Here is a 27,777-nt window from a genome sequence, read left to right on the forward strand (position 1 = left end):
GGCCAAGAATTGATACCCAGCCTCTGCTCATGTCACATTTTGCCCTGTAATCATGGAGCTTTTTTGATAGGGTGCTTTCTGCCAACAAAGCGAAAGCTAACTGCAACGATGTCTTTAAAAAGTTTTTTTTTTTTTTAAATGCTCCCTCAGTGGGTGGGGAGCAGTGACAAGCATATCCAAGACCATGAACTAGACAATCAAAACTGGTCTTAGGGACTGGAGAGATGCCTCAGCAACTAAAGGCACTTGCTTGCAAAGCCCAATAGCCTGGGTTCAATTCACCAGTACCAGTATAAAGTCAGATATACAAAGTGATGCATGTATCTGGAGTTCATTTGCAGTGGCAGGGGGTCCTGTAATGCCCATTCTCTCTCTCTCTTTCTTTATCTCTGTTTCCTTTTAAAATATATAAATAAAACATTTAAAATGTTTTTTATTTATTTGAGAGCTTTCATCTATCTGATTTTCACTGCAAGATACTGGATATCTCTGCAGTAAATAGATGCAAGTTCCTGGAATTAGCATTTATCACACATGGCTTGAGATTTATTAGAGCTTCTATTACTAATCACTACCCTTGAGTTACTTGGAACATATTTATGGGGTATAGTGATAGCAATGGTTCATTAAACCATGGCATTGTAGGCTGGTTGTAGAAGGTACATCTACATGATGTGGATCATGTTAGAGGTGAGATGGGTCAGCATGATGGCAGTGAAAAGTCGTAGCTCAGAAGAAATGCGAGATGGCAACTGCAGACATAAGACTGAGCTACAGCATCAAGAAGTCTGCTCCTGTCTTTAAAGTACATTTCAGGACTTTGATCACAAAATAGCATAGTGATATCTTCCTCAGGGATGACTTGTATAGCTTCAGTCTAAGTCTGGTGTAGAGCAAGAAACATTCAGGATATTTTCTGATTGATCTCTCACTGGACTTCATGACTTAGTAGAAATAGTGAGACTGTGGACTCATCTGTGAATGAGCAGGAGACAATGCTGAGACTCAGGAGTCACCCACACACCTTGGAGACAAGTACTCATCAGGACTGTGACAGGGAAGGGTACACTGTGCAGATGGGTCATCTCTGGACTCACGTGTTCTGCTTTGGCTGTCTGTCACTATTGACTGTGGGTTCAGACACCTGCATAGAAGGGAGGGGCTGGTCAGGCCTATTCATTGTTTTTGGGCCATCTGCCAGATGTGTACTCTCAGGGCTGAGGCTGATAAACCATGTGAGTTTCATAGATTAAATATGCTGTTGTCCCCACATTGAGATATTTGATTTGAATTTTAGAGTAAAGCTGAAGATTTTAGCAAATGGACTCTAAAGGACAGGAGGCCAGTTTTACTTTGGAAGTTTGTTGCTGCAACAGTGTCACCTACATTGTTTGGTCCCAAATATAACTTAGTATAGAAAATACCTTTGGGTGCCTTTGCAAATATTTTTACCTTTTTTTCTGAGGAAGATGATTTTGGTAAAACCATCCACTAACATTGAAGCATCAGGCATGGCACTTTGAACCTAAGAACTCCTGATACAAGAACCTGAAACTAGCCAGGCATGGTGGTGCACACCTTTAATCCCAGCACTGGGGAGGCAGAGGTAGGTAGTTTGTGGCTACCCCGAGACTACATTCCAGGTCAGCTTAGGCTAGAGAGCGAGACCCTAACCTCGAAAAAGAAAACACAAAAAAAGAACCTGAAACTGGCGCCAGTCAACAAAACATTACCTGGGTTGGCTGGTGAGGCATTGTCCCAGGCTTTGGGTCATAGCAGTGAGAATACAATGCTTGGTATTAGCAAACCACAGAGAAAATATGAGCAGTGTGCCCAGAGAACAGCTGCCTTAGTACTGACCTCCATCTGCGTAGGTTTCAGCTGTTCTATGTTAGCCTCTCACTGAGGCACAGACCTTGGATGTGAACCTGTGGTTGAAATGGAAATAAGGAAGGGGTAGAAAGAGAACCTGAAATCCCATCTTGAATCCTCTTTGCCAGTCTTCAGGCCATCGTCACAGCAGCTAGCCTGCGAACTTGAAAACCAAGAAGAATGATAGTGAGAAACTGGTAAATGGGAAGGATTATTTTTAAGAGCATTTTACAGCTTTGCCTGGTGGCATAGGTCTGTAATCTCAGTAACTCAGAAGTTTGAGGCAGGAGGATTGCAAGGTCAAGGCCAGCTTGAGCTTCTTGAGATCCCATCTCAACATAAGTAAATAAATAAATGAAAAAATAAATAAATGACCAAGAATACAGATCAGTGGTAGTGTACTTGCTTAGCATGTGCAGGGCCCTAAATAAACAAATAAAATAAGATTGGTGCCTCTGATTTGTGTTCTCAAAGGTCCCTTGGAGGACAGTGTGCTTAGTGTTCCATGCCCAAGGCTTGAGACCCCCTCAGTGCCCCTCCCCAGTGCTGCCTTTCAAGGCTATATCATATTCTGCAAATTCAAACCATCGACATTGTGTAAGAACTTTCCTCTTATCTGAAAGCTAGAAGGGAGATCAGGGAGGAATTCCCCTGCTGCATCCAGGGTGGCTGACAAGAGAGCAGAGCAGAGTGTGCAGGCTCAGGAGATGGGAGCCTGGCTCATGGGTGTGTTTGTGTGTGTGTGTGTGTGTGTGTGTGTGTGTGTTTGTGTGTGGTGCGTTCCCTCCCACCCCGTTTTGGAAGGAGACCACCTTATAACAGGGACCCCTCTGTTGTTGTGGCTCAGAGCTCTACTGGAACAGCATAGTTTCCCAATGATGCCACTGGATTCCTGATGTGTGACACCAGCCCCACTGGCCAACATGCTGAAGGGCACTGTTGACTGCCTTGGGGCCCCAGACAGGGACGCCATTGTGAGTCACTTCTAACATGTGAGCTCCCCTTTCCCATGACTGGTGCTATTCTTAGTACTGGTCTCCGCTCCTGGAGAGGAAGGTCAGTGGGACCACAGTCCATTTGTGTAGGTGGATGGGGCCGGAGTAGGGGTAGGGGGAGGTACGGGGAGGGTGGAGACGGAGGCTTTACAACTCAGCATGCTGTGGCAAGGGCAACAGTTGGAAGCTGGAGCGTTGTGGATGTGAACAGGTCTACATGAGACAGCCCAAAAATAGCTTCAAGAGACTTATGCTGGGCCTGTAAGACTCATGTTTTCTGTGAGTCTGACGCATGGACTTGGACATGGCAGACACATGCGCAAAGCCAGTGGGGCCTTGCAAGCCCAGAGTCGCCTCCATATGACCTTGGCCTCCCCTCCAGCCTGAGATAGGGTTGATGTGAGACACTGTCCAGGGAGCAGTCTTGCCCTGAAGCTAATGTTTTTGCTGTTGCCCAGCATTTGTGGCTGGGATACCAGTTCCATTTCTCTTGCTGTCCTCAACAGAAGGGTGATGTAGGAGTTAGTTAAAAGGCACACTCATATTCAGACATGAGAGTACAGAAAAACACAAAAGGGCTGGGGCAGAAGGCTCTTTGACATTCCAGCTCAGATGGTGCTGGAGGACAATAACAATCAGGATTCCAGTTAAACATATTCCCCTGGGCTGGGGCTGATGGTATGAATGGAAGTAAGCCTCCGTCTTTGCTCCAGTCTCAAGGGCAGGGACTGAGCTGTGCTCCTGTATCTATAGATGTGCTTCCTGCCCCTGTCCCCTGCCTCCTGCTCCCTGCCAATGGCTTGGTCCCCTGCCCCCAACATCTGAGGTCTGTGATGTTGACACATGAGTAGCCTCTTTTACAGAGCTTTGGGGTAGCTGGTTGTTCTGTGTCTGTCTTGATCCTACTGTTTGTCTAAAATCACTGTGAACTTTGTCATGAAACTTGTAATTGCCATTGGGATTATTGTAAATACATTTCTTAGGGACAATTTGCTTTGTCACCAGCTGGGTCCACTAGGATGGTTTCTCTGTGGATTTCTCCTAGAATGTCTTGTCTAATTTCGTGAACCTAGACAAGAAGCAGTGACTGTTGACCTTTCTCAACTCCCAGACAATCTGAGAATGTATCTGGCTGTGTATCAAATGAATTTTTAGCACAGGTAGACACAGAGATGGTTTTAAGAAGCTCAAGGTGCACTCTGAGCTCAGGGTGATGAGGAGGGCCTCTGGGCTTCCCACAGTCGAGTGTAGTACTACATGTCCCTGGCTGTCTCCTTCTGTGTGGTTGGTAGAGGCTGCCTTGGTACTTAGAGTATGATCTTGGAACAAGGTCACATACTTTTCTGAGCATTTTTTAGTTTAGAAGCAGTATGACCACCTGTTCTCAGCTCTTGGTATGTGTGTGGGGGGGTTAGAGAGTGGATTTTAGTATCAAGTGTGCATGAACATGCCTCAATGAAGTATATGATATAATAAGAGATTATTCTCAAACTGGGCATGGTGGTGCACACCTTTAATCCTAGCACTCAGGAGGCAGAGGTTGGATCGCATGAGTTCAAGCCCACCCTGAGATAGCATAGTGAATTCCAGGTTAGCCTGGGCTAGAGTGACACCCTACCTCAAAAAACCAAAGAAAAAAATAGATTATCTTCACAACATACAGGACATTTATTTTTTTAGATAGAGAAGGCTCTAATTCTTGTCTCCTGCTGAGTCTGAGTTTATGCTGGAGCAGAATTACTTAAAAATTTTAAAGGTTAAAGGTTCAAGCCTTAGAAAGTTAGGTTTCTATATGAGGTGGGGTCTTCCAGCTGTCATTCATATATGCAGGCAGTTCATCTTGTTCACATGGTCCCTTCAGTGATGTCATTAGGCACAATGCAGACATGTAACAAGCAGGGTTGACTGACTATTGAATCCATGTTAGTTTCTCCAGCAATGCTTGTCAGTTACATAGGATGCATGGATTAGTATTTTCATTTCAGAATAGAAAGGTATCCTAAAAGAAAGCCTGAAATAAATCCTTGGGTGTAAAAGAAATCAAGTGTCGGGGTAGACCAGGCCTCTGGAGCTAAGATCTTGGTAGTATGGGTCATAAAGAAATAAAGAAGAGAAAAAGAGTGAGAGGAAAGAGAGAAGAAAGAGGAGATGAGAATTAAACCTGTAAAGACATTGTGAGATATCCTTATCTGACCTCTGAAGATTCCTTGGGTGGCATGTTAGTTCCTCAATTTCTCAGATTGTGACAATGCATTCCTTTCTTAGTGTTTGCCTGTAAGTTGCCAGGGTGGGTGGTATGATGGTGGAGAACAGCATTATGACTGAACGGCATTGAGTGTGTATTCCTTGAGTGACAAGTCAAAGACAGTGACTCTTCTTCCTCACAGCCTGGGGGTAGTACTGTAGGTAGTGCTTCTGAGCTTTGACCTCAGCCTGGACTTGGACAAGGCATTCCCAAGTGAATAGCTTCCTTTTGAGGTAGCAGTAATGACTTAGTTTATGAAAATACATAAGGTGATTCCTCATTAGAAAATCTCAGAAGACCCATATTTTCTTTCTAGAACTTGCTTAGTGATGAAAGTAGATTGACCCTTACTTAAATGAGTCAAATAAGGAAATCTTATGTTTCCTTTTTAAAAAATTTTTCATGGAAGATCTTTACCTTCTCAGAGCACTTTCTCCAGCATCTGTGCTCTAGCTTGCCCTTGTTTTTCTCCCAGCAAGACAGGATAAGAGGAAGGAGAGACTAGGGAATGCAGTGCAATAGGATTAGCTGCTGTGAGCTCTTGAGTATGTGTTGTTAATGATTCATGATGCCTTGTTTCTAGGCAGTGGACCCATCCAGCTGTGGCAGTTTCTTCTGGAATTACTCACTGATAAGTCCTGTCAGTCTTTTATCAGCTGGACAGGAGATGGCTGGGAATTCAAGCTTTCTGACCCAGATGAGGTAAGAAAGGAGTCTTAGGCTGAGGGATGGTGAGAGAAAACTCTGGGAAGGGTTTAGAGGGCCTGGATCACAACTTAAGCTCCTCCACTTCTACTTGTATGACCTAGAACAGATAATGAAGCCTTCCTGAATCTTAGTTTCATCACTTGAAGAACAGAACATACCTATGGTGTCTATTTGTTTTCCTGGATCCTGGATGAACTGATACCCACATATCATATCTGATGCATGCAGGCCCTCTGCCTATAGAGGGCCTTCTCTGATCTATTCTTTTCAGGCCTCTGGTTCTGTGAAAGTGGAAGGGACAAGAGAAGTCCCAGAAGCCTTAGGACATTGATGGAATATGTTCATTCATCCACATTTGTCCTGTGAATGCTGACTCAAGGGTTGATCTGTGCCACTCCAAGTTCTGTGACTATAAACAATGAGTAGAGGAGAGGAGACCTCGGTTCTAGCAGACATGGGGAAATGTTTGTGCCACTGCACAGAAAGGCTGCTGCTTGTGGACAGAAAGCAAGAGTGGTGACTGCTTGCCCTCTCTGTGCCTTCCTGTTCTGGCTCATTCTTTCAAAGCAAGGGCACCTGCTGGTGATATGGGAAAAGGGAGTCTACAGTTTGTCTTTTCTTTTCTCAAAATCAAATATTTTAACCCTATTCCACAGGAGTTCAGAGACAGATGCTACATGTTCACCAGTTTAAATAATTGGCAGCCATGTAGAGAATAACCCTTGGAAGCTAGAATTCAGAAATCCTCACTGTTGCAGCAGCAAGCATGGAACTGGAGAACATGATATGAAGTGAAGTAAATTAAGACAAATCATGCATGTTATCAGTTAGATGTAGAAAACAAAATGTTAATCTTCTAGAGTAATAGCATTAAACAGTGGTTGCCAAAATATGAGAAGAGGGTGGTAAGATGATGGAGAGAGAGTTGTTAATGAGCTCAGGGGTATAGTCACAGTCATAACTTCTGCTGCACCATAGAATGACTGGGGACAGTAATTGAATATTTCAGAATAGCTAACAGATGATTTTGAATGGTTCAACAGGGCATTGTGATTCATATCTGAGGTGGCTCATTTACTAGCCATCCTGATCTGATCATTATGATCATTATGCATGTGTGTATTGAGGTGTCACACAGTACTATATACATTTTGCTCAAATGCTCTCTTATTTTCCAAAGCCTCTAGATGTACAATCACTCATTATTGTAATTGTCAATTAAAAGCGAAAGTGCTTTTTAAAAAGAAAATGTACTGTCTTAGAAAAACACATTTATGTACCCGGATCCCTGAGCATGTTTGTTGACCTTCCTGGGCTGTGATGGTCAAGTAGAGATGTACAAACATATATTTTAGCATACTCGGAAGATTTTAACCCACTCCTTTGACATTTTATTTCAGGTGGCAAGGAGATGGGGAAAGAGGAAAAACAAACCTAAGATGAATTATGAGAAACTGAGCCGTGGCCTACGCTACTATTATGACAAAAACATCATCCACAAGACGGCGGGTAAACGCTACGTGTACCGCTTCGTCTGTGACCTGCAGAGCCTGCTGGGGTACACCCCTGAGGAACTGCACGCCATGCTGGGCGTGAAGCCCGACGCCGATGAGTGACAGACAAGGGGGCGGCCAGGGAACTGCTGAGGCCTTTCAAAGAACAGCCCTGTTGGTCGAACTCTTTTCATTTTCAGTTGTTACTCTGTTTTATTTTCCAGAACTCATTTTTCACATTCAGGGGTGGGAGCTAAGGAAGCTGCAGCTGTAATCCATTGGCAAGGTTGGAAAGAGAAATCCAGGCCCTGTGGGTGGGTGGGGCAAGAAGTTCTTGAGCACATTTTCAGAAGCAAGAGAAGGGTCTTAAAAGATTGAAGGATCTGGCTGATGGAAAGAAAAACTCATGTGTCTAGTCATTTTTAAAAATCATCACATCTTGAATTATGTACCCATCAGCAGGAGAAATTGTCCAATCAAGAGTTATGAGATGGTGAAAGGCTTTTAACTTGGAGGGTGGAATAAAAACATTCTCTTCAGGGGGATGCACTAAAAGTAAGAAACATTTACCTTTCACTCTACTTTTGAGACAAAGATGGACTTCATTGGGGAGGGGCCAGACTGGTTTTTTGTTAAAAGTTATTTTATTAAAATTTGTGCCAGTATTGATTTTCTTAAAAATTGTCGGAAACTCTAAGGTGGTCTCAGTATTGCAGTGTCATGTGAGTTGGTTCTTATTTGCTGGCTGAGGACTCTGTCACAGTGGAAGAAAACTGTTTATATAGACCCCATGGGAAAAGCAAGGCTCTGTCACTGAGATCAGGGATCCCAAATTCATGTGACTTATATATAGGTGTATGTAAAGAGAATATGAATTCTGATTTGTGTACAGGGGAACTGTGCATGTGAATTTCATCTGTAGTTTGAAAACTTATCACATCCCTTTCCTTGCCATGAGAGGATTACTGGGGTTTAGACTTAGTGTTATCTAAAATACGTTAAGTCTTTGCGCTGAATGTATTTTTGCAGCCATGATTTTGGATTGTAGTCAACATAGGAGCACTGTTAAAGTCTTGGAAAGGAAGGAGGAGGAGGAACATTAGCCTGGTCTTGGTTAATTCTCTACCTGTAGCATAGATGACTTGGAATAAAAGGAGTGTGCATGGGCATTACCCCTCAGGTCTTAAGAAATAAGTCCTGAAAGCATGTCATTCCAAACTAATACTTTATAATTTCTGCTTCATGTCTTATTTTCCCAGCACCCCACACTCACATCCCCCTCCCCATTATTCAGCAGAGAAGAATGTAATGCTCGCTGGAAAGCGAATGAAAGTGGAACTTCAGACACCACAGTATGAGTTGAAGAGTAGAGACTTGCTGGGTTTTAGGAGCTGTGGAGATGAAGCGAAGACTTCAGTAGAATGGGGCCTGGCCTGCCTTAGGAAGAAATGTTCAGGCCTTCCTTTGAAGAAGCGGAGCTAGTCAGATAGGGTGCCGGGTGAGACTGCGTGAAGAGGATGTGGTGTAGACGATGCTGATGCCGAGCCTTGTGCTTGAGCTGTTATCTCGGCAGAGGGCAAGTAAAGTTGAGCTGCACAGCAGAGGAATGACTTGGGAAAGAGAATGCAAGGAAGGAGCAAGGTAATTGAGCTGTCTCTTGAGATTTGAAAATTTATGTATATGTATTTGTGTGTGTGTGTGTATGTGTGTGTATATATACATATATATATATACACACACATACACACACACACACATACATACATACATACATATTCATATTAATTCCCCAAAAGCTTAAATACAGAGTCAGTAGAAGCAGTCATCTTTCTGCTGGTTGTGAGAGATCTGAAATGTAATATTGAGGCAAAATCATTAGAATTCTTCCTTATTTATATGCATGATCAGTTAAAACCATGACAGCAAACTTCCATGAAGAGAAGAGAGGCAATTGAGTCTGGAGTCTCAGGGCTGGCCCTTTGGGGGTTATAGCTGAAAAGGGGAAGTAGTAACTACCTTTTACCATATCTTCATGAGAGTTTATGGCTGGCTACTTTGAGATTTCCTTGAAGACCCAGAATTTTTAGGAACATAGCCCTCTGTGATTCAAGGGTGTTCCCATACTGACCAATCAGAGCATCCACCAGGAAGCAAAGGCAGGACACATCAGCTGGATATTTTGATCTTAGGAAGCAGGTGCCTTAATGAAGCTCTCAAAATATTTTAGAGCTGCTCAGGGAATGTTAGATGAGGCCGTTTGGATTATATTGCTTTCTCTTATATTATGTGATTTTTTTTAGGGGCACTGGTATGTGTGTGTGTGTGTATGTGTGTGTGTGTATGTGTGCATGCATGCATGCGTGTGTGTGTGTGTGTGTGTGTGTGTGTGTGTGTGTGTGTGTACACATGTAAAACTGCAGCTGAAATAATACCTGACTTTTCTAGGTAAGTCTGTCTACATTTCTATAAAGGGTGAGAGTAGAACCAAGGCCGGGTATCAGTCACTGCTTGCTTGCTATTGTGACCAGGCTTACAATCCCTCTGTGAAGGCATCATCCTCTCTTAATAAATTCACGTTGAAAACTCCCTTTCTGTGAGTCTAACATCTGCAGTCTCTGTAGCAGAACAGATTTTTTTTTTTTTTTTGAAGTGCCTCCTAGCACTTTTCAGCCTGCTTGCTTACGAAGTAAGGTGCCCTTTTTCCCTTGGTCCACCATTTTCAGGATCTGTAGATAGTGCTTTAGTCAAATAGCTTTGTCGTTCATCTGGCCCCATGCATTTTCCCCTTTTGTTCAAAGGCTAGAGACCATCCCAGGAAGAGTGGCGGGTGGTTTATACACTGGAAATGTAGCAGCGCTGTTGCATTGATGCTTTTTCAAAACATGTTAACTTCAGAGGAAGGATGGGCAAATCTGTTCTAGCTGGGTGCCACCCTTGTTTTCCCAGAAATGCCTCAACCTGTGTGGGTTTTGGTTTTGGGGCTCAGAGTCACTTTTACTTGTATTTGCAACTCTGTCCAAGGGAGGGACTTCTCCGCATAGAGCCTTAGTTCTGTGGCTGTGGGGATTTGGTGGCATTCAAAGATCAGATGTGCTTTTCCTCACTTTGGAGACCAACACTCTGGGTTTTAAAGCATTAAGCTGCCTAACCTTCATGGTGAAAATACGCCTTTTCTCTTTAGTCATGCTGTGCATACTTTCTCTGTTGGGGTCTATATAAATTTGTTGAACTTTTACATACATTCCAAAGACGTTTCAAGGAACCATAAATATATGTATACATATATATTAAAATGAAATTATCTCTATCAGGAATACTGCCTCAGTTATTGAATTTTTTTAAGAATACTTTTTTTTTAAGCTAAGAAGTATTAGGGTGAAAAAGATGTTATATTGTGTTTGACTATTTTCCAACTTGTATTTTCATATAATTTATATTTTTTAAATGCTGAAAATTTAAAAGCAAGATAAAAAAAGGAAAAGCAGGTGCTTTTTAAAAATCAGAACTGAGGTAGCTTAGAGATGTAGCGATGTAAGTGTCTTATATGTTTTTTTTTTAATAAAACAAATGCAAAAAAACTTCTTATGGGGGATTTTTTTGTTTGTTTATTTTAGTAGCTGATGCTGGCACATCATTTTGCTGGAAAGTTTTTATATACTGTAGCCTGATTTCATATTGTATTTTAAACTGTGTGAAATTAAAGACAAAGAAATCCATTCATAATGATGTGGCTTTGGCTCAATTGATTCTTTCCTGTCTGGATCATGTTGAAAGTAGAAGAAATTATCCTCCGGAGATAGGTGCAAGAAGGACTGCAATTCACTTTTCAGGTACTGCAGCCTAGGATCATTTCAGGTAAAGATCAAGAGTTGGGACTGCAGAGAAGTCATGATCATGTCCCAGTTATTGAACGGATTATGTCATCTTGTGTGGAATGCCCCTGGCCTTGTCTAAATACCTCATTTATTCATGTCTGAAGGACAAAGAACCATGTGAAGAAAACTTTTAATGACTCAGCAGGTAGATATTCAAGCTCAGCTGGGCACAGTTCCTGCCAGGAATGTAGAAAGTGACTTCCTAGGTGCTCTAGACAAATACCAGTGCTTTTGTTTCTTCTTCACATGGTGACTTTTCTCTGTGACAACATGAACCTATCATATGTACTCCCTTAGCCCCATTCTTTCTTTGCGCTGAAAATTAGGAATTATAATTTGTTAGAACTCCTAGAAATCCATGTCATAAACAAAATGCCCACTTATAAGTGTCTGGGAGAGGCATGTTTAGGAATGCATCCTGCATGGTACTCTTCCTTCTTGAAACTGTAGAAGGTGGATGTTTTTAATTAACATCAGCATTTGCAACATGAATCCCAACTCACAGCTGGAAAGAGAATTTTTGCTGAATTGTTCACAAAGAGAGCTCTGTTTTTGGAAAACCTCTTTCTTCTGGCCTGGAGCTTGAGGTTTGCTGAATACATGTTAAACACGGACTGTGTGGTCTAGTGGTCAGGGAGCCCAACTGGCCAGGATGAAGGCTCTGGGTCCTGAATCTCAGTGAAATCAGCACCACTCATAGGCATGTGTTGGGGGTGGTTTGGGGGCTTTATGGTTTTTCAGCTGCAAACCTGGGAAAAGTCAAAACTCCTGAGCCCACCACAGGCCACCTCTGAGCTCTTCTGTCCCTGAATAAACAATCCACAGAGAATAGATTGCAGCTCCCATCAAGGTTTTGGTCACAGAGCATTCTTTCAGTGCCATGTTTACATTATTCCTCTAAGTGTCTTGTCTGACTTCATGCTGACCAAGGTAAAGGTATCAGGTGAACTTGAATGAACTTACCTCTTTCTCAAGCTAGAGGCTGCATTTCTAAAAGGGTTAGTCTCAGGGGTCAATTGGTCTTTGTCAGTAACTTAATAACACTACTGAGACCCCACATTTAATCCAGGGTGGAAGGGTTTAGGGACAAGACAATTCGAGGATTGAGAGGACATGGGTGGGTAGAGTGGAAGGGAGTCCAGATGAAAAGGGAGTCATATAAAAAAGGTGATCTGGACTTGACATGCTTTCAGAAATTGGCAAGGTAAGAAAATGGGCCACATATCTGACTGGCCACTTTAGAGAAGTCATAGAACTAAAGTTCTGAACTATGCCTCCTTCCTTTGAACTGAGCAACAGAGCTATATAGCCATTTTCTTATTGTTATGGCAATGGCAAAATAACTCAGGCTGGGTGGTGCATAGAGAAAAGAGGTTTATTTAGCTTATAGTTCCAAAGCCCAAGATTACTGATCCTGTGTATTCAGCCTCTGGAGAGGGCCTGATGGTGGGCATCATTGTCCTGGTAGTGCAGGAGAGAGGGAAAGTTCACATGAGAGGAAGTTCACAAGTCAGAGGAAGTTGGGGGCCAGGTTTGCTCTGGTCAGTAATAACTCAATCATGAGAACTCTCTTTAGTACCAGCATGAACCCCTTCTGACCTAATCAGATGTCATCCCTTAAAAGTCCTATCCCCTCCACACAGCCATACTGTGGAACAAGCTTCCAATTCAGCACATGAAACTCTGAGGAACATCATCAAACGACATCAAAACTGTAGCAAGAGCTTTCTAATTTTAGCAAAACATAGCTATCTTGACCTTAAAAGAAGGATATTATGGGGGCTGGAGAGATAGCTCCATGGTTAAGGCACTTGCCTGCAAAGCCTAAGGATCCAGGTGCATTTCCCAATACCCATATAAAGCCAAATGGACAAGGTAGCGCATGCATCTGGAGTTTGTTTGCAGTGTTTGGAGGCCCTGGCACACCCATCCTCACCATCCCCATCCTGTCTCTCTCCCTCCAGTCCTCTCTCTGCTTGCAAATAAATTTTAAATAATAGTTAAAAAAAGAATGAGATTTATGTCTTATGGTGTGAGTAAAATAGAAAGATGACATAAACTAGTAGGAATACACAAATATTTTATGACTGGGATGTTGTATTTGTCCATGTTGGAACCCACCTACATGGTGCAAATGAACATTATACTTCAGTGAGTAATGTGATAGTCTGTGAATTCTAAAGTTTCTTTAAATAGCCCTTCATGAGCACTGAGTCAGCTGTCCTCTTTGCATGAATTGCAATCTCCTATTTTGTCCCTGGAGAGCCTGTCCCACGCATCTACATTCCTGTGTAGTCTCTGTAGAATTTGTGTTTGTGACCCCTATGTAGATATCTGTCCACAGTCCATGTTTACTTGACATCAAGCTCATTTAATTCTAGAACCGCCAGTGCAAAAGAGTACAAGAGGTCAACAGGGTCATCAAAGAGTCATCTGACTTACTCTTTCCATTGTGCCATGTGACTGCTGTGCCTCCTTCGAGGATGCTAGGTGATGGGTCACCATATGTGGGAGCCACAGCTCTGGTTACTAAGCAGTCTACTTCATCCTCCCAACTTGTGAGGTGGAAAAAGTCACGTTTCAGCAAGAATGCTTTCTTCAGAATCCTTTCTGACCTGTCCTTTTCCCCATTTGGTACCATGAAAGTGTTTGTGATATGGTTCCAGATGCTCAGGGCTTTCTCCAGTCTAGACAGAAAATCCTTGACCCATCTGAAAACTGGCTCTAGGATGGGCAGTAACCTTTTGATGCATGTCCTATATTGGCCGAGCTTACTGCTATCTGTTCACTGCAGTAGGATCACTTCATGCTGTAAAAATTCTCACATTCCTTAGAGCAATACATAGAAGAGAATCACAAACACTCCTGGTGCAATAAGGTAGACACTTAGGGGCCTGATTATGGCCAGTGTTTGAAAAATTACAGTAGTGAAAAATTACTAGGCTGAGGTTGAGGAAACACCCATTAATTGAGAATTCAGAATCTCAGATTAGGGGATAGGGTGGATCTGGCCTCTCTGCCCTTGGGTCAGTGCTATTTCCTATTTTCCTCAATGTCCCAGTCCCCTCTTTCCATTCCATTTTCCTGGCAAATACATCTGTCCTGGGAAAGCTATCTTTTATTAAGTTGCTTGATGTATCTCGATGTGCTGACGTCCAAAGTAATGACAACAATGAGCATCTTCCCATAGCAACAAGAGGAAATCCACAATAGCCAGGTCTTGTGACATGCTCACTGATTCCCAAAGCCTGTACGAGTTTACCATCCTGTCTCTAATCTCTCATCACTGTTATTCAGGCACTGACACTCTCAGCCACAGCATTTGTACAGAGCTTTGATGTCAGGTCAGCTCTGGTCATTCCCTGTGATCCAGCATAGAGGGGCAAGGAACTTTTCAGCAGCCACTTATGGGGATTACTAAGGTCACAGATGGCCAGTATCTCCTTTCTGTCCCTTGAGCACTATCAGCTCAAGTTGCTGGTTCTGAGCCCTAACTAAACAGGCTAGCTTTAGCCTTTTTATTCAGGCAAACCTGAAACTGCAGCTCTGACCCTTCTTATACACTGTCAAGGTCTGTCCCAAGGAAGAGTCCAGTGATAGAAGTGGACCAGTCTTCATGGGCCTGCAGCACTAATGATGATATGGTCTGTGGTTGCCTTGCTGAGGCAAGAATTTTTCAGACTTTAGAAGAGGCATGGGACAGGAATCTTCCAATCAGGGTTGGGAATTATGAGTAAGAAATGGTGGCTGTCCACAAAGATCTTAGGAAAGGAAAGTTCACGATTTTAACAGTGGGCTGGGGTTTAGCTCAGTGGTAGAATACTTGCTTAACCTGTACAAGGCTCTGAAACTACAAAGGACAAAAAATACACAAAACAAAATAACTGAACCAAACAAATACTACCAAACAAAATCTATAAGTGATCAACCAAGTCAGGAAGCTCTTGCAAACTGCTTCTGGGCAGATCAATCTGGCTCCATTTGGTCTGACTTCTATGGGAATAGAAATGTTCGCAAATATAATGCTTACAAATGTACCTCAAACTTGGGAAATTATACATACATGTTAGTAGAAATGAGAGATGGCTAGTGTGACCAGTGTGTTTGGGTGACACATGACAGATATTTATGCAAGTGTCTACTTATGGCCAAATTTCAGAGCAGCCCTGGGGGATCTGGACTCAGCCGTGCAGGGCTACAAGACTGTTTTAGCTCTACACATTTCTTAGGACCAAGACAAGGGACAAGTGTGCTCCCTGCCTGATAGTGGCAGGTGTTAGCCTCTCTAAGAACTTGTGTGTGAAACCTCTGAAATCCTGCATCAGAACCTGACCACAAATCTCATATATCCTTCTTTCTCTACAAGTGATGACCCCAAACATGAGATGCAGCCAAGAACAGAATTAAAACAATGGGAGCCACGAATCCTGGGGAGCTAGGACCAGCCTAGTGCCTACATTTCCTTGTCCTGGTGTGGCTGCTCCCGGGAAGTTCCCTTCTTTTAGGTCTCTTTGGTAAAACTAACAATGGTTTAGAGGATGATGGAGAGAAAAGCAAATACTATAATTCTAAAATTCCACATCTTAGATACCAAAGGGAACTTGATCTACTCTAATCTCTTCAACTAGGCATTCATGAACTGGAAGTCTTGAGAGACCACAGGACTTTTCCAACATCATCCCACCAGTAGCATATGATACTAAAATGTAGCTCTGATTTTCCAATGTCTCCTTAGCTTTGTCTCTCTTTCCACAATGGGTTGACTCTCATCCAATTTCCAGGTAATTCACCCTGGCTTAAGCTTACCTCTAGATGTCTTCGTATTGATTCTGATAATACCTTGCTTAATCTCTGATGGAATCTGCTTCATGAATGGGAGACAAAGAAATGTGGGTCCTTGGGTAGAGAGAGGTCATCTATATTGTAGTGTATAGGAACAAATGGCAGGATCCCTGGGATCCCAGTTCATGAGGCCATAGGATGCAACAGATAGAAGCCATCCTACATGGTGATACCACTCAACAAGTTTATTCAAATCACCAACACTCATTGAGCATCTGCTATGTAGCTGGAATTGGGCATTGGGTCGAGCACTTCCTTAGGGAAGACATAAAACAGAAAATAAACACAGCCTTTTCTTTTAGTCTGTTTTTTTTTTTTTTAATTAAGGGTTATAGAAAAGTAAGGGAGCATTCCTATCTGATGAGATACACTATGATTTGACAGTAGAAGAAAAGGAACTTGGAGGAGTGTATGGCCTTAAGGGTTGAAACAGTTAGCTGGACTAGGAAATGAAGAGGTGAAAGTAGAGAGAAATCATGTACTAGGGCCTGAAGGGAAGAAAGCATGTACCCTGTGAGAAAGCATGTATCCTGTGAGAAAGCATATATCCTGTGAGAAAGCAAGTAGTCTGTGGAGAACATATGGATGCTGTGAGAAAGCATGTAGTCTATGGAGGAAGTGTGTAATGTATGAGAAAGCATGTAGCCTGTGGAGGAAGTGTGAAATGTGTGAGAAAGCATGTCGTCTATGGAGGAAATGTGTAATGTGTGAGAAAGCATGTAGTTTGTGGAGGAAGTATGTAATGTGTAAGAAAGCATGTAGCCTAAGGAGGAAGTGTGTAATGTGTGAGAACCATGTAGCCCATGGAGGAAGTGTGTAATATCTGAGAAAGCATGTCGTCTATAAAAGAAGTGTGTAATGTGTGAGAAAGCATGTAGTCTATGGAGGAAGTGCATATTGTATGAGAAAGCATATAGCCTGTGGAGGAAGTGTGTAATGTGTGAAAAAGCATGTCATCTATGGAGGAAATGTGTAATGTGTGAGAAAGCATGTAGTCTGTGGAGAAAGTGTGTAATGTGTGAGAAAGCATGTTGTCTATGGAGGAAGTGTGTAATGTGTGAGAAAGCTTGTCATCTATGGAGGAAGTGCGTAAAGTGTGAAAAAAGCTTGTCATCTATGAAGGAAGTGTATAATGTGTGAGAAAGCTTGTCTTTTATGGAGGAAGTGTGTAATGTGTGAGAAAGTTTGTCATCTATGGAGGAAGTGTGTAATGTGTGAGAAAGCTTGTCATCTATGGAGGAAGTGTGTACTGTGTGAGAAAGCATGTAGTCTATGAAGGAAGTGTGTAATGTGTGAGAAAGCATGTAGTCTATGGAGGAAGTGTGTAATGTGTGAGAAAGCATGTAGCCTGTGGAGGAAGTGTGTAATGTGTGAGAAATCATGTAGCCTGTGGAGGAAGTGTGTAATGTGTGAGAACCATGTAGCCTGTGGAGGAAGTGTGTAATGTGTGAGAAAGCATGTGGCCTGTGGAGGAAGTGTGTAATGTGTGAGAACCATGTAGCCTGTGGAGTAAGTGTGTAATGTGTGAGAAAGCATGTAGCCTATGGAGGAAGTGTGCAATGTGTGAGAACCATGTAGCCTGTGGAGGAAGTGTGTAATGTGTGAGAAAGCATGTGGCCTGTGGAGGAAGTGTGTAATGTGTGAGAAAGCATGTAGCCTATGGAGGAAGTGTGTATTGTGTTAGAAAGCATATCATCTATGGAGGAAGTGTGCAATGTGTGAGAACCATGTAGCCTGTGGAGGAAGTGTGTAATGTGTGAGAAGCATGTAGCCTATGGAGGAAATGTTTAATGTGTGAGAAAGCATGTCGTCTATGGAGGAAGTGTGTAATGTGTGAGAAATCATGTAGCCTGTGGAGTAAGTGTGTAATGTGTGAGAAGCATGTAGCCTATGGAGGAAATGTTTAATGTGTGAGAAAGCATGTCATCTATGGAGGAAGTGTGTAATGTGTGAGAAAACATGTAGCTTATGGAGGTAGTGTGTAATGTGTGAGAAAGCATTTCGTCTATAGAGAAAGTGTGTAATGTGTGAGAAAGGATGTAGTCTGTGAAGAAACTCAAAGCTGTATAGAAGCAGAACATAACAGAGGCTGCAAGAACTGAACTGGGAGGTGCGGAGACGGACAGGAAGTGATCCAGGGCCTTGCGTGTGAAGCAAAGGATATTCCTGTAGGCCGAGCCACATGGCCTGCATAGAGCTTAGAAAAGTCACTGTGAGTCCAGAGAGCAGATCCGAAGGGACAGACTAGAGGAGGAAGACCAGCTACAAAAGAAGTCAGCACGCCCAAACCACAGAATCACCACACCAGCCATGGGTTGATGTGGAGTAGCCTATGATGATATAGATAGAGGGCATAAAGGTGGAGAGTTTAAGTGGCTTGTTTTGGGTCATATTGTTAACTGGTGACAGACGCAAGAAGGACTTCTGTCTATTGGCTCCAAGCCTAATCCTGTGGATTTAAATGAGGGTTGAGACTTGTCCCTGCTAGAACAATTCAACAGTCTCTCTCCTTCCCTTCCTCCCTCCTTCCCTCCCTCCCTTATTCTTTCTCTGAGAGTGGAAGTGCCAGTCTGTCCTAAATGACTGAGGCAGGCTGGATCTTCTCATGAGGTGCTAATACCATTTTCAGCCTTGGCACAGCCTTCACAACCAGATGTAGTTGGAAGTAAAGGAGGTGTTCACTTTTTTACTCCAGCTGCTGCTCCTCCAGTTACCTCATGGGCTGTTTGTCAAGTGAAACTCTGTGCATATTCCCAGAATCCTATGGGAGGCATAGGGAAGAGAAAGCATCTCTCAAAAGTGCTGTTATATCCTGCAACCAACATAGCATTTCTCATCATCTTTGTATCTTGTTTTGTCAACCCAGAAGAAGGCTGTGGGATCCTCCCTCTGTCCTTGCTGTCAAGCCACCTGCTTTTGGGAAAACTCTGTATCATTCTAGTCCATGGTAAATTTTCCTTCCTCTTTTAAACCCATTGCTTTTATTCTCCTTCTTGGTTTGTTTTGTGTTTCAAACCTAGTATTTTCAAGAAGAAAATTAGATAAGTCAAAAAAGGAGACACTTAAGAGTATGGACTCTTGAGCTGGAGAGATGACTCAGCAGTTGAAGGCAATTGCTTGCAAAGCCTGGTGGCCTGGTTTCACCTCTCCAGGACCCACATAAAGCCAGATGCACAAAGTAGCACATGTGTCTGGAGTTTGGCAGGAGGCCCTGGTACATGTACTCTCTCCCTCTCTCTTTCTGCTTGCAAATAAATAAAAATATTTTTAAAAATAACTTATTCACAAGGAGAGAGACAGAGACAGAGAGAATGGGCATTCCACAAACTCCTGCTACTGCAAATGAATTCCAGATGCATGTATCACTTTGTGATTCTGGCTTTATGTGGCACTGTGATATTGAACTCAGGTCGTTAGGTTTTGCAAGCAAGCTCCTTAACCTTTGAGTCATCTCTCCAGCTGGAAAAATAGGTCCTTTCAAAAAAAAAGTATGGACTCAGAAGCTACACTACATGGTTTTCAAACCTAGTCATGCTTTTGTGATCTGTGTGACCAGAGAAGTTACTTACCCTCTCTGTTTCTCAATTTCTTTACCGGTGAAGTAGGGATAACAGTAGTAACCTTACAGGGTGTTACGTAATTGGCAGTTAATCCATGTAGTAAGAGTTGTGTGGGTGGAAACTACCAGCATATCTGAACAACAGCTCTGGAGTCTTTTACCTTTCTGTGTTCCCTCCACTAGTGGGACAAGCACAGGACTGTAGTACTCTGCATAAGGACTCTGGAGGCTCTGTCTTAACCACAAGGAGGGACTGTGCCCTGCTGTCAACCCATGGGCTGGGCCATGGATGCCCAGGTCTTCTGGCTACGATTGTTGCTGCAGGTGGGCAGAGCATCTGGCTCCAGCATTGCTTCTGCCAACTCTGGGACTCAGCATTTTCCACTACTCAATTTATTTGTTTGCTCTGCTGGTCCCCCCACTGCCCACACCTCAAGCCTAACCATGGAGCCGGAACTCCTGAACAAAATCCAACAGCATCGCTGGGCAGCACTATGAGAGCTCCAAGCCCTCCTCCGCCTCCTGTGGTTGGCAGGCAGTGGCAAGAGGGCGGCTAGCCCATGCAGAAGGCTTGCACACAGAGTGCCATTGTGTGGTGCTGGTCTGTGGGAGACAAATGAAAGGGATTTCAAAATCAACGGCAAGTTATTTTTATCCATGGAAGGGCTGAAATGCCTTTCTTTTCCATCTTGGAAAACAAACCGTAAGGGTTCATTGTGCTACAGAGAGTGTTTTCATTTATTCTGGTATTCAACAATTTAGGAGGGAGGTCTGGATTCAGAAAGGCTGAAATCCAACAACCCAGGTTGGGGACCTGTAGGAACAGCCTGTCCTGGCTGGTGTGGCCTGGAGTCCTGTTGCCCTGTGCTGGGAGCACACTCAGGTCCTCAGAATGAGCACCTTCCTGCTCCCTCTGCCCACCCCGTTGACAACGCAGTGCTTCATGGACTTGCTCTACTCACCTCTCCTCCTCTGTGCTCCACTCAGGAATGCCGTGGCCGCCACCTACAGCACAGGGGTCTCCCAAGGAGGAAGTACTCGCTCCCAGGATCACACAATGAAGTCAAGATAAGGGAAGAAATGAATAGAACCCTGCCCATAGGTTCATTTTGTAATTTTTTTTGTTTATTTTTATTTATTTATTTGAATGTGACAGAGAGAGAGAGAGAAAGAGGGGAGAGAGAGAGAGAGAGAGAGAGAGAGAGAGAGAGAGAGAGAGAGAGAGAATGGGCATGCCAGGACCTCCAGCCACTGCCAATGAACTCCAGATGCATGCACCCCCTTGTGCATCTGGCTAACGTGGGTTCTGGGGAATCGAGCCTCGAACTGGAGTTCTTAGCCCTCACAGGCAAGCGCTTATCTGCTAAGCCATCTCTCCAGCCCTCATAGGTTCATTTTTAATGTGAAAATAAGAAACACACTTTGACTCAAATTGAACATATATGTCACTCCTGGTACCCTCAGCCATTTACATATATGCAAAGCACATGAGGGAAAGTGGCAATCATGAATGTGTATGAGAGCTTCTGCACTGGTGCCTTGAGCATACTATGGCGTCTTCGTGTCACAATGAATAGACTGATAAACCAGATTAGTTAACTTTAAATAGATAGTCCTCATAAGATGGGAAAGTATCTTAAAATGTCTCCTGCAATGAGATTGGATTGTAGGTAACACATACCACTCAGACACTGGCAGACAGGGAAGAAATCTCATTGCTTTTTCTACTCCTGAAACACATTAGTTGTGAGCCATATACTGAAATTAAATCACAACAATTTAATTAGATTTGACACGATTTGTTTAAAACATTTTCCAAATTATCAGGGCTATACTAACGTACATTTACATTCATCATCATTAGTGGTGACTAAGGCTATGGCATTGTGTCAATAATCAATGCTATCTGGCATTGGCTGGTATGTGTCCACTATAAAAATATGCAGGCATTGTAGGTAGCTCTTAAAGATATTTACTGAGGAAGGATATTGTCTACAGAGTCTTAACATGATGTTGAGATGGCTAGTCTTGAGTCTCTACCTGACTAGATGGAGAGATATTTTCCAAAGAAGATTAACTAAGGAAGTCCGATTGCTCTTCATGTAGCTGGTGCCAACCGACAGGTTGAGCCCTGATAAGTAAAAGTAAAGGACACAACCAGACAATCCCCTTTCTCCCTCTCTCTCTTATTCTTTCCCTCTTTTTTTTTCTTTTCTTCCTTTTTCTTTCTTCCTACCTTCCCTCCCTCCCCATTTTCCTCCATCCTTCCCTTTCCTTCCTTTTCTTTTCTTCTTTTCTTTTCTCTTTGCCTTCAAAGGTACCACACACAACAGTGCCACAATTGGCAACAGTTCTTCATCCTCAAAGGTCTGAGAACTGATTGAGTTATGGAAACTGAGCCTGGAACCTGGCTTTCAGTAGAGTGTTTGCCACAGCTGAGCTAGACTATAGGAAAGGAAAAAAAGACAGTGTTTATGTGTGGGTGGGGGAGTGGAATTCATTCTACGGGTGACTTCCCCTGAGTCTTACTTCCCACACAAGGATACAAAATGAAGGATGATGAAGCCATCAAAGTGGAAAAAGAAGAAAAAAACCCACTCCAAACCTTCCTCTTAATTCCATCTTATTCATATTGTTGTGCAAACCAAGATTCACATTGTCTGATAAAAACCCCATGTTAACTTTTAGAGAGCATAGACTGGCTTGTATGGGGGAGGGGGGTTACTCATCAAACCTTCTATTCTAAACAGTCTTTGAAGATGGACCTGAGGGAACACTTTGGGAGACAGAAACTCCATTCCAAGTTACAAGGTCATCCAGTGTTTTATTCTCAGTACTACACCAGAAGATGCAGAAGAAAGCAGATGGGGCTATGGCAACACTCAAAGCATGTTGTGGATGTTCCAGAAGACTTCTTCACAAAAAGTCAGTCTTGATCTCCGGCAGCTAGAAGGTCTGATCTGAATGCAATTCAGGGAAGCAGTTCTGGCTCATTGCCTTCTGGATGAACTCACTACTATGTTTTCCACAGTCCATTCCACACAGGTGACCAATCTATGAGTCAGGCTTACCTGGACTAGAGAAGCAGATACAAGGAAGATGCCCACTCCATTCTGTAATTCAACAGCCTTCACCCTTGGCCTCCTGGTGTTACCCCATCTGGAACAGAGAGGCCCTTGTCTTTACAAGCTGCCTCCAGGGCATAAGCAAGGAGCACATTCCTCTCCATTACTCTAGTTGCTTTGCCGGGATCTCATTCTCTTGGGCTTTATCTGTGCCACTTTTCCTTGTCTGAGGTCAGACTTCTTTGAATCTTATATTAACTCTGCTCAGTGTGCAACAGTGACATTGGGATCATTCACTTTGCCTTTCTAATAAGCCTACAGCCTAGTGTGAAAATTCCTGTGCCTGTACCATCCTGCAAAGCATTCTTTACTGTCTGAGTTAAAAAAAAAAAAAAAAAAAAAAAAAACAGGAACAAAAACTTCTCTTTGGTCTTAATTCTCCTTTTAGGATCAAGAAAAGAATGTCAGAAGCAGGCAGATCTAAGATCAAAATAGGGGAGCTTGGACACACAGCAACATTTTAACCTTTGTGAATCCTCATTTCCTCCTTTGCAAATTGGTTAAGACTTCAGAATTATGTTATTCAAATGGGATAATATAATAAATTAAAGGACCTGAAGTATATGAAATGTACATTAAATATTAATTTTCTTTATTATATCCATTTTGTAAGGTAGAGTCCCCCCAAACAACAGTTTCATTAAATATTATTTTTAAAGATGTGTGTGTGTTTGCATGTGTGTATCTGTGTGCATGTGTGTATGTGAAATTCAGTTAAAAGTTGCTAAAATTTGGGTCTTAATTGGGTCCTAAAAACTGATATGGAAAAGGCTTGATCTGAGTGTGGTGCTATTGAAAAAATGGTACGTCTATGAAGTAGGTCCTAGAAGGAGAATTTAGGTCACTGGAAATATGCCACCAAAGGGCATTATGGGACTTTGTTTCTTCCTGTCTCTCTGTTTTGCCATGAGGTGAGTGGTTTTGTTCTACCATGCATTCCACTATGACACAATGTCTCTTCACCATGAAAAACCTGAGAGCAATGAGGTCACCAGCTAGATCATGGTCTGGGACTTCCAAAGTTGTGAGCCAATATAAACCTTGTATATGCATTTGTTAGAATGATGGAAAGCTGACTACTAAACCATGAAAAATATTCAGAGGGGTATTGTAGGCAGTTCCAAAATTCTGGGATGAACATCCAAACCAAACAGCCTATGGAAGGAAGGGATTTATTTCAATCTTACAGATCCTGTGGGAGTTCTATCTTTGGCAGAAGTAGCTGGCTCCCATTTCTAACTCCAAGCAGAAAGAGAGAAGCCACCAACATCCAGCAAATGCCAAAAAGCAGCAGGTAGCAGGGATCCAGCCAGAACTCACACCTCTCTGCACTCCTTTGGGCTGGAATTCAGATCTACCCCCAAACATACATTTGAGCTGGACCCCAGAATCTGCCCCCAGTGACACCTTCTCCAGCCAACCATCTGGTGACCGAAGGTACAAGCTTTAATAAAACACCAGAGTCTATGAGGAGCATGCATTCAAGCTACCACAGAAAGTAAATAAAAATCAGCTGATGTTCTTCACAATTGAAATTTTGATATCCATTCTTTCCGCATTTATACATATATACAGATATTTGATACTATAGTGATTTTTTACTTGAGCAAAAGTAATGTATACTGACATGCAGTTTTTCCTCAGCATGATGTATTTTGTAATTGTATCTGAATAGGGAATACTCCAGAAGGTTATTTTCACACAATGTAGTCGATCACTATTGTGATTTCTGTCCTTAAAGGCTAGTTTTGCCTGATCATGGACTACATAATTTACATACTACTGGGGATGGTACTGAAATTTTTTTTTGAATCAGTAATGGAGTACAATGAGCCCTAGACCAATGCTGTTCTATTCCTGCCTTATTAACTTAAAAACAAAATTCAAAAGGGCCAAACTGTTTCCAACTAACTTAGCTAAAGAGTATTTTTAGGAATTCAAAAATATCCAGCAAGTCCCCATTGTGTGCTGTATAATAAAGAATTACCAGGCACATAAAGTAATGGGAAAGTATGAGGCACAGTGGAGAAAGAAAGCATTTAGTTGATGGTTTCTCTCTGTCTCTTTCTCTCCCTGTCACTCTCAAATAAATAAATAAAAATAAAAGCAAAAATTTTAAAAATATGCCTTTCAAGCCAAAGAACAAATTCATACCTGATGGGAATATGGATGCCCATGATAGAATCAAAAGCCTTGGAAATAGTAATTATGTGGGTAAATATTTTTCTTTTGAATTTGATTATTTAAACAAGTGTAAGAGCAAGGTAATGTAGATTTCCCTTGTAGGTGGGCATATTGTTCAAGAGCTGCAGTACAAATTTCATGAGTCAGGGAATGGAAATGAAAATATGTTGTTGTAGGATTTGGTAACATATAGAAGTGGCATAATATTACATGTACATTGGGATAAAAAAGAACAATTAATTTAAAAGAAAACCCAAAGAGAGAGGAAAGGGAACAAATAACAGATGAAACAAATAATAAATGTAACTAGCTGGTAAGTTAAAAACTAGCTGACTGCATAGCCACATTAAATGCAGTTTGAAACTTCAAATGAAAGTCAATGATGTTAGATTAGATAACAAGAAAGACCCAATATTATGTTACCTATTAAAATGCATTTTAAAGACACAAATAGGTGAGGTGAAATGCAGAAATATGTTTATGTTAATATGAATATAAGAAAATGTTATTGTTCCCTAGAGTCAAGCTAATATCATAAAAAGTACATTTTAGGGTAAATAATATTACCAGAGATGAAGAGGGTCATTTAATAATAATTAAGCTGTCCACTCACCTAGCTATTCTAATAATTCTAACAGCATATGTACCTTTCCTTTTCATTGGGATAAAAATATTTTTAAATGTATGAGGCAAAATTGATGAAAGCTTACAAGCAAATTCACATTCATAATCCAAGACTGCAGTAGACAGAAAATACTGGCAGAAAGTAAATAAACACTTAGATGAGTTTAAAATCATTCTTAACCAAACCAAGCTATATGACAATTTTGGAACCCAAAAGCAGCAGAAGAGAGTTTCTTTTCATTTACCTGTGAAACATTTATCTTGATAGGTTGTATGCTGGGTTAAAAATAAAGCCTAGTAAATACAAAGAATCAATCATGCAAAAATTATATTATCATTACAGTGGAGCCAAATGGATATCAGTGCCTGTGAGATATATGGAAAACTCCAGAGAAGGCCTATGCTAACATTCATTAACAACTTTAGGATCATAAACAATCCAAAGAGAAATTTGGAAAATATTTTTGTCTTCTTGTAGTGCTGAGGCCTTGCACTAGGTAAATGTTCAACCACTGAGCTATGTACCCAGCACTGGAATATATTTTTAACTCAAAGAAACTGAAAGTCCTATTTTAGAAAAATGTGTGTGGAGCTAGCTCATGTAGTAGTAGTAGGGGAAACATTTATGGCACAGCACACTTTATATTGCAAAAGAAAGACAGATTCAAATCACTAAACTCAGATTCCATCTTAAGAAATTGGAAGGTAAACTAGACATGGTGATCAACAAGCCTTTAATTCCAGCACTCAAGGAGGCAGATTTTGGTTGATCAGCATGAGTTCAAGTGCACCCTGAGGCTACATAGTGAATACCAGGTCAGCCTGGACTAGGAGTGAGACCCTACCTCGATAAAAACAAACAAAGAAACAAAACAAAAATAACAACAACAAATAAAATGAAATTGGAAGGTAAAGAAAAATAAGACCCCAAAATATCTAAAAAAAATATGTAAATATCAGAGCTAAAAACAGCACATTAGAAAATGGAAAAACATCAGAGAAAATTGATGGTATTCAATGGTTCATTGAGATCATTAAAAGCAATACTCTTGGGTTGGAGAGATTGCTCAGTGGTTAAGAACACTTCCTATGCAAGCACAAGGGCCCGAGGAGGCCTGAGAGGACCCACATAAATAGCTGAGTGCAGCCAGGCATGTGTAACCCCACTCCCATAGGGGAGCAGAGACCAGAGACTCACTGGAACTCACTAAAAGTTGGCCAGCTTCAGGGTCAGTAAGAGACTCCAACTTAACTAAGAACAAGTGGGAGAGTCATGGGGCTGGTCACCTGATGTCCTCTCCTGGCTACCACAAGCAAGCTCACCTTGCTATAGACAAGTGCATGGGTGCTACATGCACAGTCTCCTCCCAGGATTCCATGTTATATGTGCCTCTTACCTTCACTTTAAACAAACTTTGCTCTCCTTTATTTTCTTCTAGTAGACTTTACTAGAGAAAAAAGAGAAATTATAACAGGCACCAATATTAAACATGAGAGAGGTGGCATTGTTGGTTCCCAAAGACAATAAACTTTAGCTGGTAAGGTAGAATGTACTGTAAGGTTCTATTTGTATAAAACTACAGGTGAATGAGGCCCATGATTCAGAGCTGAAGGTAGTTCCTGAGCATGGAGGGAGGCATGGATGACAAAGAGGCTTGAAGAAACTTTTGGAGTTGATTAAATGTTTGCATTTTGAGGGTAGTGATGGTTTAGTGAGTATGCATGCATCAAAGCTGACAAAGTTGTGCCTTTCACAATATAACAGTTGAGTACACTTTAGTTATGCCTTAATATAGTTTCTTTGTAATGTTGCCAATGGCTGATTCCCTCAATTGGTTGACATCCTATGTTAACAAAATCAAGCCATGAGCTTGAATCATTCATAGGCCATGAACTTCTCTATTTCCAGTAGCACAAAATGTAGTTCTATTTTCCTAAATTTTAATTTCATTGAATTAGAATGAGAATGGCTCAGGGAAACCATAACCACCTCAAGGAAAGAAGTAATTTTCAAAGAAAATCATTTACAGACCATGGATCTTAACAGACACATGTTTTACAATGGAGAGCACAAATTATTACTTAAAAAATGGTGCCATTATAATCCTACTAAATTCTGAATTTCACTTTATCCCCAAACACTGTAGATTTATTAATAAATAATTTAAGTAACTGTCACATAAATAAACATGCACATTTTCACATCATTTCTTTATATTCAAATATCTGTTCTTCCTTTTAATAAAATATTTTTG

At 41.8% G+C, this 27,777-nt stretch overlaps 1 protein-coding gene across 3 annotated transcripts in view; it reads left to right on the plus strand.

The window, feature by feature from the left end:
• Positions 1-11,036, plus strand: part of Ets1 (ETS proto-oncogene 1, transcription factor) — a 131,592-nt gene extending 120,556 nt beyond the window's left edge. For all 3 annotated transcript variants that reach the window (XM_045145124.1, XM_045145125.1, XM_004665475.2), the window contains 2 exons: positions 5,696-5,814; positions 7,221-11,036. In XM_045145124.1, coding sequence (XP_045001059.1) covers positions 5,696-5,814; positions 7,221-7,436 — 335 coding nt within the window. In that variant the 3' untranslated portion in view covers positions 7,437-11,036. The remainder of the gene's footprint in view (positions 1-5,695; positions 5,815-7,220) is intronic.
• Positions 11,037-27,777: the final 16,741 nt, after the last annotated feature.

The sequence above is a fragment of the Jaculus jaculus genome, chromosome 3, assembly GCF_020740685.1.
Source record: "Jaculus jaculus isolate mJacJac1 chromosome 3, mJacJac1.mat.Y.cur, whole genome shotgun sequence".
NCBI lineage: Eukaryota > Metazoa > Chordata > Mammalia > Rodentia > Dipodidae > Jaculus > Jaculus jaculus.